Genomic DNA, 10,934 nt, shown 5'->3' with positions numbered 1-10,934 from the left:
CAGATGATTGCATATGCCTGACTGGACAAGCTAAGACAAATCATCCTCCTTTGCATTCATGCAAACCAAGTACCATCAATCTCTATTTTACCCTCAGAAGTTCTCATGAATGCAAAGGAGAACCCCTTTCAAGCACAGTTTCAAAGAATGCTTTTTCAGTTGTGATTTCAGATGCTTTGAATGGGCATGTGTTATCCAACAAGAGATAAACCTGCAAATTGTGAAGTTACCTTAAGCATGTGCTAGAACCTTATCAGGAATTGACAGCTTATTCTGGTTTACTACAGCGGAAGAGACACTAGTGACAGTAAATCTTTTGCTCTTTGACATTAAAGGTATTTGTGGGATCATTCTTTGCTATGGTTCATACTGCGCCAGCCAAAAACAACAACTTTTGAATGACTAGAGTTTGTTGAATGCCTCTTTCCCTTTGTCCTCAGTAGTGTTTTTAACTTTAAAAGCTTTTTGTTGTGTGGTACTCACTAAACACACAAGCATTTAGTTACCAGCGCTGGCTTGGCTGGAGGTCACCTACATGTCGAGGAATGCCCCCAATAACACCAATTGACAAAGAGCTAAAAAAAGAGGAGCTAAAGAGCCTCTTTGTTTTAATGCTTGTGCTGAAGAAACACAGGGAGTTTAGTCAGGCCTGTGAGGCTGCAGCTAGGTCACGTTCAGCTTAGGAATTTGCCAGCAAGGGGGGAGAGGGGTGTCTAAGGGAGGTTGCTTGCCAACAGTTGAGCAGGTGGCAAAATTGTTTTCCTGAAGTGAATAAAGCAGCCTTCTCCTTAGATGAATGGGAGATACCATTCATGCCAGGAGAGGGATTTTGATAAGAGGAGTTTGCACAGACATGTGCTTGTAAAACATGTTGGTGGGCTGATCTCCACCCATCTCCTTTCTAGGCTGCATTTGCTCCCTAACACAGTGTTCACCAAGGAAATTACAATGTAAGACAAAAAGAGAGAGAAGCAGAGACCATGCTATAAAGATATATATTAAAGTTTTATTCAATTAATGAAATGTTAATGGAATACAAAAAAAAAAAATCCCCATTCAAGAAGTTCACAGCAACGTCCAAGTATGGGTCAACCAGCTTATGCAAGGCATGTACATTATACCTCACTAGTTTTCATATTCTCATATATAACTTAATTGTAATGCAAATCTTTGGCATTATGTTCAGGTCACTAAATATTCCAAAAAAAAAAAGAAAGAAAATAATATACAAAATATATTAACCTCTTGTTTCAAAACTGCCCTTTCTGTAAACATAATAGTTTATATGATGAAAAAAAAAACACAGCATTTAAAATGCACAGGAAATCCATCACAATATTTTGACCAGCAAATGCATTGTGTGGAAAAGAAAGAGAGAAAGATAGAAATGTAGCATTCAGTGAAAGAGCGGAACATGGTGCAATACTGATCCTACCCAGCACTTTCCAGTTTTGATCGATCACTCAAAGAACACAAACACATCTGTGGTGGTACAAAAGCCAAAGGCGTTCACTGGTGCTTCACTATCTAAACCTGGTATAGTTCCATTTAGTGTTCACATGTCTTTCTGTCTTCAGAAGTGTGAATATCTTGCCAGATAAAGACAATAATATTTTTAGAACACTGGGTTAATGTATAGGATAGTAAATCAAGACCATATATAGCCACATTTGTCTGAGTTACGGTATATAACTGCTCTTCGATTTAGATGCTCAGGGTAGAACCAGCTACCGTGGCTCTGTGAATACCAGCCATTTTAAATGGGGCAAAGGGGTCAGACTCCAGATAGAAACTTCTTCTGACCAGAGAGACTCTGCCAGAAAGGAATGTGGGAAGATTAGCTGTGACAGAAAAGTATGTTGGGTAACGGCCGTCTGAGACGCAAATAATAATCTGGTATTTGAAACATCACATCCAACCCCCCTCCTCCAACATAACACTCCCTTTAAGTGTCCCTGAAAAGAGAGGAGACAAGCCTTTCCCATCAACCTCTGCCCACAAAAGGAGGCCTCTCATTCCACTGTTAAAGCAAGGAAAGAGGCCCACCAACAGCCAATTATAATAAGAACACCAACTGTACTGTTAATTTAGTACAAACGGGAGCGAAGGCATTCAGTCAGTTGGTATTTGCTCAACTATTCTGGTAAATGCTGTAATCCTAGGCCTACCAGATTACATGAGGTTTCTATTCCCAACATTCAAGGGTCAAGCAGTTGTGACAGAACATGGCTATACATGGAACGGCCAAAGCTGTCTTTGTGTTTGTTGTGTGCTTCATCTGAGAATGCGGTCATAGTCTTTCATGGATCAACATATTTAGCTGGAATAGAACACTACCCTTGGTCGATTTTGTATGGAGAAAATGATGCATGACAATCAAGGATATGTCAATATAGTGGAATCAAACAAAAATAGACATTCAGGAATTCTCTCATCTTCCTTACAAACTAGGCCAGACACTTCACAAATACACACACACACACACACACACAAATTATTCTATGTCAGCAGCATCATAAATATAAATACATTACTTAACAAGGATCTTTATGTATACTGTGTTTATATGCAATTATGAAGTCTCACAGCTGCCCACTGCTACTATGCCAAGTACTGTCCAAGTACCTCAAGTTCAGACTCTAGTACACATGACAAGCTAGTTGTGAGACTGTGGCTAACAGGGTTTGGAGCGTTGCCTTTCATATGGTTTTTTTTTTTAGTGCAGAGAACAGTTCAAGGGAGCTCTGCTCTCCTCTCTGCACTTGAAGGCAGTTCTTAGCGTCTGTTTCTTCATGCGGTCCACATCCAATGGCGACCTCTGGCTAGTTTGCTGCATAAACGTCAATGGATGGGGCAAACTTTGTTCCTTACACTCGGTCAATCCCAGGTGTGAGCTGGATGAATATTTTTTTCCGAGTGTCTCTTCACTGCTGTCGGAATTCTAGATTCTAAGACACGGATGGGAGAATTCTGTGAGCTCTTCAGATAAGTATCTCCACCATGTCTGTCTCAACACTGTTGCTCTTGGTGGCACTGAGAGCTGTCCCCGGCAGCTCCATGCCATTTTCTGTAACGAAATGAATGACACGATGTAAGTCAAGGTGTGGGCAGCAAAATCAAGCCTCTAACACTTGCAGCATATGAAAGTTGAAAAGTAAAACTTGGCCATTCATGAGAGAAACACATACAGCCTCTCTTAACAATAAAACTTTGGTTTGAAACCACAGAATGGCTGGTTGGTCAACATTTTTCTAACTGAGCTATCAAATCTGTTTCCGTCAGAAAAAAAAGGTCATGGGTGTTTGTGCCGTGTCTGTTACACACCAGAGCTGGGTGCGGGTGTTGGTTCTGGAGTCACTGTTGTGGCAGGGGATTCTATGACAGCATTGGCCTCTTGAGAGGGTCCGTCACACTGCGTGCTGCAGTCCCGACTCTGAGCTTTGGAGAGTGGCCGTGAGGCAGGCGGCAAAGACGCTGCTGCTGTCTGGTCATCCGAGAGGCTCTTTCCTGCCACAGCAGACAGAGAGAGGAAGCTGTTTAATTATGGGCTCATACACACACACAACACATCTGTGCCTCCTAGACTCCCTCTTCTATTCTGGAAATTCTATTCTGGAGCGGGGAGACGAAAATGCATTCCATTTCACAAGACGTTGACTATTTGGGGAACACCAGTAGTCGCCTTGCTGGTTTTATTTTGGAAGTGTGCATTCTGACCTGGCGACACTACATCGGCCATTAGCTAAAGATGTCACCAGTTGTCACCAAAAGGCATGTGTCTTCTTTTTTTGGGATTTCTTGGTGTTCCTTAGAGTTCTTTGCTGACCTAGACCTTAAACTCAAATCCTGTTGCTCACCTTTGATCTTGGAGACGGTAGTTGTGGTAGCAACAGTACTGATAGATGGGACAGATCGGGCAGGCCGTAGTCCCTGTGGTTCTGGGCGACCTTGTTCCCGCCGGGATCGGTGCTGCAGGACCTTAATCACAGCATCCTTCTCCAGGAGCTGAGCATAAAGAGTTCGAATCCTGTAAAAACAAAATACACAAAAAAAATTCAGTCTTGCTAATATATTTACATATCACAGACACAAACCGTACAATTTCGGTTGGCCAAGCTCCGGCCTCGCTGTGTACATGAGAGGGGAGGGGGCCATACCTGTTCTCCATTTCCTGATGTCTGTGACTGGACGATGGCAAGTCCTCATTGAAACTGTTATTGGGTGAGTGGCCAGGGGAGTGATTAATGATAGTTGTATCCCTGTAAGGAGACAAACAGCATGTTACAGTTTAGTTCCGTCCACGTGGTTTTGTCAAGCATTTTAAATTAGGAAATAGAGAAACTCAAATGCTTCTCACCTTTGCGCAGCTGCAGTAGCAGCAGCATCCATGGCAAACTGCCTCATGGTGCTCTCCTCCAGGTACTTCTGTTCCCAGCGTGTGATATCAGCCTCCAGGGCCAGAATCCGCTCCTCTCTTTCCCGCAACTGCTGTTGCAGAGATGAAGTGCTAATGTCTGAGGAGGACAAACTGTTCATGTGGACCTGGGATTGCCACTGAAGAAAGAGAGAGAGAGAGAGATGTTGTTTGAGAAAACAGCTTCACCAAATTTTCATTTGGTGTTTATGAGCCTCTGAGAGCAAACAGCAAATGCTATGCTTTACCTGTTGTGTTCTCAGGCTTTTCAGCTCTTGCTCCAGTCTGGTACGCAGTTTCAGTTCAAGAGCTTCTCTCTTCTCGCAGGCAGCCTGCAGCTGGGCCAGGGCACTCTGCAAACGCTCCACTTTCTCCACATACGCCTTCTTCCTGCGCAGCTCCTCCTCCAGAAGCCTGTTCCGCGCCTGAGCCGAAACCAAAGCCTGCTCCAGGGCCTCACGTTGTCTGCGCCATTCATCTCCTGAACCACGCAGACACTGCAGCTCTCGCTCCAGACGCTCCCGCTCTCGCAGCAGTTCCTCATCTATGCAGGCAGAAAGAAAGAGACATTTATACAGGTTACCATAAAAACTTCTGAAAGTGGACAAAGTGTCTTGATAAATTTCACAGTATGTGGGCATTTGCCACCCCCTTCCCTTTCCTAGTTTGATAGTTAATTGTCTACTTGAGGTTCACTTAATGATCTTAGGACATGGGAGTATAGTGGTTGGGAGTGCTAGGATGAAGGACCACACTACAGGTCTGGGGCGTGCCTGAGACACTACCCAGGGCCTCAACCTCATTCTAACAGACTCTCGAGGGAAGTACTTCCCACAGGAATCTGGAACAAAGAATGGCTGCTTGATTTACACTCGCCTGTCTGGCTTGTAAAGGGAGTGGTGGATTCACCCATGTCCTTTGACCCAGCAACACAGAGCTGCTGTGGAATTCCCATCTATTGAATTCCCAGTATTCATGATCGGTTGTGTCTTGTGAATTCCATAATCTCAGATAACTGTTAAACAGCTCTTCGTCTTGAATGAACATCCTGAACTTGCACTTGCTTGATGCTTTTAGGGGGTACTTTGAATAACTCACAAGTTAGAAAAGAAGGGAAAAAAATGGTGGAAAGTAATCGTCCTTCAATTTCCCTCTAAACAAGCCATGATTATGCAACCTAAACACCTTTAGAGGGAATGCAGACTTCCTCATATCCACTTATGCATACAAGCATGTCTTTGTACTAAGTGGAGCTCTGGAATGCCTCTTGAAACAAGTAGTAAACAACTAAAGCAAATACCTCAGGAGAATAATACACAGGATCTGACACTCTGAAAACTAAGGTCTACACCAACAGTTTACTTCTTTAAAATCTGACACTCAGGAGTTGACTATTAGATCTAAAACATTATAGACGTTTTGCAAACTCAAACAGCATAGTTCTCTGACATTGACCTATGGAAATATTTGGATAATTGAAACAGGACCCCTTTAAAGCAAACATTCAAGTGCTGCAAGGAGAACTGATTTGATTATGTAACATACTAACAACCATTTCAGGGAGATTAGAGTTTCCAAAGCAAAGTCCAAATTGCCACACTCCCAAGTGAATTATAATGCGAAGATCACCTTTTACAAAGAATAAAAGCTAACTCTTATAGGCACGTCACATCTGTTCTTCAGTACTTCTCTTGAAATTCCAGGGGATTCACTTACAAATCGTGACTGATTATGACTATTTCTACACACCATGATCTGACAATGCCCAAACATGGACAGGGATTGAGCCAGGTCTAGCTTAGATGTGGAATGAATGTGTTGAGCCTTCAGAGAAGGGTGCACTGGGCCTCTCTAGCTCAGCAGAGGGGGTAGGGAGGCATTCCCAGAGCATGGAACAGCCTGAAATACCTGAAAATATTCCAGGAATCCAGGCCACATTAACTGCCACTGTTAATAATGTTTGCTGCTCAAGTGCCAAGGCAGCTCTCAGTTGGGCAAGTTTAGAAGAGTTTGTTAGCCCCTACCAAGCCTCAACCAGCAGAAAATGGAGAGGAAATTTGACGTGCCAAAATAATTTGTCACAAGAGAGCTGCTCTTTGCTGTGATAATGAAATGCTTCATCTTGGAATGTGATATGTCAAAACAAGATCTTTCCGAGGAATCTTAGTCATGAGAAACGTACAATGCACTGTGGTCTGAAGAATGTAAACGTACACTGGAAGCATACAAACTACAGTGAACTAGAATGAAACAGCAGTTGGCACTGCACTGGACATACAAATAAGGAGCGGGAGTAATCTGACACTTACTTTGTTCAACCAGTTTGGAAAAGACATGCTGGCTCTGATCTTCAACTTCCACAGCCACTCTCTGTTTGTTAGCTGTATCCAGGCGATCTGAAATGGTATTAAAATAATTAGGATTCAGCGGAGGCAAAACGCTCCCATTCCATAACTGCAATGCTAACATCACCCCCTTAACTACCCATAGCAGTATTACATGGCTCCCACAGATTCCACTTACCCCTGAGATCTCTGTTGAAGTCATGCAGCCTCTTAATTTCTCCCTCAAGCTTGTTCCTCATGGTTTTTTCCAGGGATTCTCTTTTTGCTGAACCCTTCATGAGTGTCTCATAGGCTTCAGATATCCTCTGAATTTCCTGCTCCAGCTGAAAGACAAGAAATATGGAACACTTTCAATACACAGGGTTTCCATTTGGCTTCAACATGTTCACTAAACGCTCATCTGAACGAGCTAATAAGACAATGTTTCACTCAAAATAAATCAATCCAGGATAAGAGGCAGAGAGAGAGAGAGAGAAAGAGAGAATGTGCTTGCTTGGCTATGCTTTTCATTGTGCTTGCCCACAAGTGATTCATCCTCTCTAAGAGAGCTTAAGGGAATGGGATCTGAATCAACATTCCTCGAGAACCACTTATGAGTCCCAGGTGTCTACACATTTGTCTTAGGGCAAAATGCCAGAAAGCAGCGATGGAAATAAAAGAACAGGATGTGATGAAGGCATACCAGTCACTAAGACAAGGACATTACCTCAACACTAAATACTCAGGAACTTGCAGCTGACATGTTTCCCATCGAAAAGGACCAATAAAGCAGCTTATAGCTTACTTGGAAGAACAGAATACCAATCTAAGGAATTCTCACAGGATCTATGATAGGGTTATGCCATTTGCTTTCCTGAAGATATGTTCTTGCCACAAATGTCAAAACACTTTGAGCGTATTTGTGATAGATTGTGTTCCTAACTAAGAAAGGCCTTTAGAAAAGACACAAAGTGACAAGTGGGGGTTGTGGTGGGGTATGAAAGTGAAAGAGGCCTTTCAGTTTTGTCATCCACAGCTGTGGGGTTGGCCAGTTCCTCAGAGTACCCCGGTGTGTCAGCTGTGTACTGCTCAGAAGCCCTTAACACTGTCTGACACACTGAGATAAGCCCAGACATCTGTTCACACTGGCATATCATTGAAGCTTCAGACAATGAGGGTCTTAGAAAAACAGAGATCAACCCCTCCCTTTTCTTCAAGATGTGATTTACAGCCACAAGGTCTCAGCTTAGAAGGCTGAATCCCTGGTGTCTAGAAACATCCAAAAATACCCCAGACTGGCTAATTTCAAATAAACAGTAGTACGGGCCATAGATATTGGAGTGCATGGTTGACTGCATGTGAAAAAACTAATAAACTCATTTGCCCTACATTTGATTTATCGTGTCATTCTGGAATTTAATGTTTACATGATCAAATTACAAGAAAATACTAGGCATTTCAGACATGGGTTCATGGAATGTCTTCAGACGCTTAACAAGTTTTATGATATTTCACTCAGTCACTGAGAATGAGGGCTTCTTAAAATGAAATCAAAATCCTTGTGATCCTCTCCATTACATGCATTCCGAAATGACTAGAGAACTAATCCCTCTGGAATGCAGCATTTGGCAGTGAATAACACATTATAATTTCCTACGTACACACCTCATGTGAGCCATCTATGAGCTGGAAACCAAAGAACATTCATGTTAGCCTTTGCCTTTACAATGTCTCACTGTATATGTGACTACAGTCATGATAAAGCTAAATCCCAAAAGAAGTAAAGAGCTAGACTGATTCTCACCTTCTGTAGCCTTGCTGCCTTCTCACTGTAGTTCTCCAACTCTCTCCTTAGCCTCTCATTCTCCTTCATCAACATCTCCATTTGAGTGTTATTGTGAGGGTTGTTTAGTGGTGCAGCCAGGACCTCCGGACCAGCAGGGGTCAGTGTGGGAACGCCATTGTGACGAATTACCTGTGCTTGGGCTGGAACAAACCTGAAAAAATGGAAACTGGCTTTAATTCTACCGTTGCATGTATAGCATAGAGATACTGTAAGTCGGTGAGGTTACAACTATGTTTTTTGCATTTTGTCCACAATATTTACCTGTGATGCAGAGAGTGGAAGGGAGGAGGTGGTTCTTTGTAATACTGTCCATGTTCCTGTGAGTGGCTCAGCATATATCCAGGGGATTTAACCATGAAGGGGTACTCCGGTGGTGGGCCACGTGTCACTGGGCCGTTGTGTGTTGCTGGACCAGCATGACCATTGGACAGCTGAGGATAACTGCGTGACAGGCTCACAGGCATGTTGTCATGGGAACTGTTCCTCTCCAGTGAGAGCTGCATGATACGCTCGCTGAGTGATCTGGCATGCTCCCGTTTAAGGTCCCAGACTCCTTCGTCTTGTTCCATTCCTGCGTCCGGACTGGAGACCTCCGGGCTGCTGTGCTGAACACCAGCCTGTCCTCTCTGCGAGGCAAGGTACTGAGAGTGAGCTTTAGCTTCCTCGTATGTGGGCAGTTCTTCCCCGTGGAGCTGGTAAAGGTGGCAGACAGGGCTCTCTGTGTGCTGATAGTCCCCCTGATGCTCCTGACCTTGAGGCTCTTGTCTCGTAGACATCTGGAGGAATTGGGTTTCCTCCTGCGTCAGGCTTTCCAGGGATGAGCGAGGGCTGCCGGCACCCCCGCCACTGCTGCCCCCACGCAGAGCCTGCTGCTGGATGGCCAAGAGGGTGCGAGCGTCGGTGGGGTTCCCGTACCGGAGCTGTTCCTGGATGAGCCGATGCAGAACAGTGCCTGAAGAATCCTCGGCAGTTCTCATCTTAGTCAGTTCGAAGCGCAATACTGATCAATGATACTCAAAGTGGGTGAGGAATTCAATGACTCGACTACAGATCTGGAATTAAGGGAGGGGGAGAGGGAAACAATGTGTTACTACTTGGAAGTCACTCTCTCCTCTGATTCCACAGCAGATCATACCAGATATAGAGCCCCACACACTCCACATGCCTCAAGGTTTCATCTCTCTTCCCATAGCAACACCAAGTTTGCCAATAAATACCTCTGAAAATATCCTACAAGACCTCTCATGCTAAAGTATATTCCGCAATATCCTCTATAAATAAAGTGGTACCACTTCAACTCCTACACATCTGGAGTTGATATCAACTGGTTTATCAGATTTATTCAACTAAAGCTATCTTAACACAGGGCAAATCTCCAAGGCAAATTTATTAACTGCCTATCAGATGTGTTATTCACCAGTTAAACAGTAAGTGTTGTAATCCGTAAAAATTTCGGGGGAGTTCATGACATTTCTGAAGGACTAGTCAACACTGCTCATGACAGACACTTCCCGTTGTAGACGTTCTCAAATTGTTCAATATTGCTTCACCGCCTCCACGCAAGCCTGGGTTCTTACATACCATGATTTCAGTGCTAAGGGGTACGAGGCCGCTTCTTGTTACAAAAAGTAGCTATTTTTTCATATATGAAGGTTTAAAGAAAATAATAATAATAATAACAATAAAAGACAAAAATATAACAGCAACCCAAATCTCCAAAGTGACATGACAAGCCGCTCCTATTCTCACTTAGAAGTAGTTTCAAGACTGAGAGAGACGATTACAAATAAGTAAGAAATGTAACTAGATAAATCAGATGAAATTCCATGAAATTTAAGCAAGGACAATAAATGAATTTGTTGACCGTGCCAAAAATCCGCATCCAAAACATAGACACGGAGCGAAAGTTAAGAAACGAGAGAACTCACCAAGTCACAGTCGCATCACGGATAAATGCTGTGGACGGCGTTTTTTTATTTCTCAATTTCAGTTTAAAAGTAATCCTTAAAAAATGTTTTACAGACTTTCTATTTCCATTCGTTTGAGTTTCACAATGGACGCGTACGGATATATGCGCCCGAAGAGTTCCTACAACAGACTGAGCGGGTATGGGGAGGGCTGCGCTAATAAATGACTGAGGGCCGATTGTTCACAGCGACTGGAATGTTTGGAATGCGAAGGCTCCGAGTCCCTCTGGGATCAAACACAGAACCGCAGAGCGAAGAGAAAAAGGGGGCAGGGCGAACGGAAAGCGGAACTGCACTGCCGTCAGTAGTCTGCGAGTCTGATCTTGCCTGAGCAATGTAAAACTGTAGGGCTTGTAAGCGAGCATTGAGCTGCCGTAATTAGC

General features: G+C 43.6%; 1 protein-coding gene across 1 annotated transcript; it reads right to left on the bottom strand.

The window, feature by feature from the left end:
* Nucleotides 1-1,301: 1,301 nt before the first annotated feature.
* On the bottom strand, nucleotides 1,302-10,654 carry amotl2a (angiomotin like 2a). Its single transcript, XM_030791535.1, has 11 exons — nucleotides 10,513-10,654; nucleotides 8,846-9,636; nucleotides 8,543-8,735; nucleotides 6,938-7,082; nucleotides 6,724-6,810; nucleotides 4,663-4,958; nucleotides 4,358-4,554; nucleotides 4,158-4,259; nucleotides 3,858-4,027; nucleotides 3,325-3,507; nucleotides 1,302-3,067 (listed from the first exon to the last, which is right to left on the bottom strand). The coding sequence occupies exons 2-11, from the start codon at nucleotides 9,559-9,561 to the stop codon at nucleotides 2,982-2,984; spliced, it is 2,175 nt and encodes a 724-aa protein (XP_030647395.1). The 5' UTR covers nucleotides 9,562-9,636; nucleotides 10,513-10,654; the 3' UTR covers nucleotides 1,302-2,981.
* Nucleotides 10,655-10,934: the final 280 nt, after the last annotated feature.

The sequence above is a fragment of the Chanos chanos genome, chromosome 14 (assembly GCF_902362185.1).
Source record: "Chanos chanos chromosome 14, fChaCha1.1, whole genome shotgun sequence".
NCBI classification, from domain to species: domain Eukaryota; kingdom Metazoa; phylum Chordata; class Actinopteri; order Gonorynchiformes; family Chanidae; genus Chanos; species Chanos chanos.
Note: the sequence above shows the minus strand (reverse complement) of the source record. Positions and strands in the feature narration are given on the sequence as shown.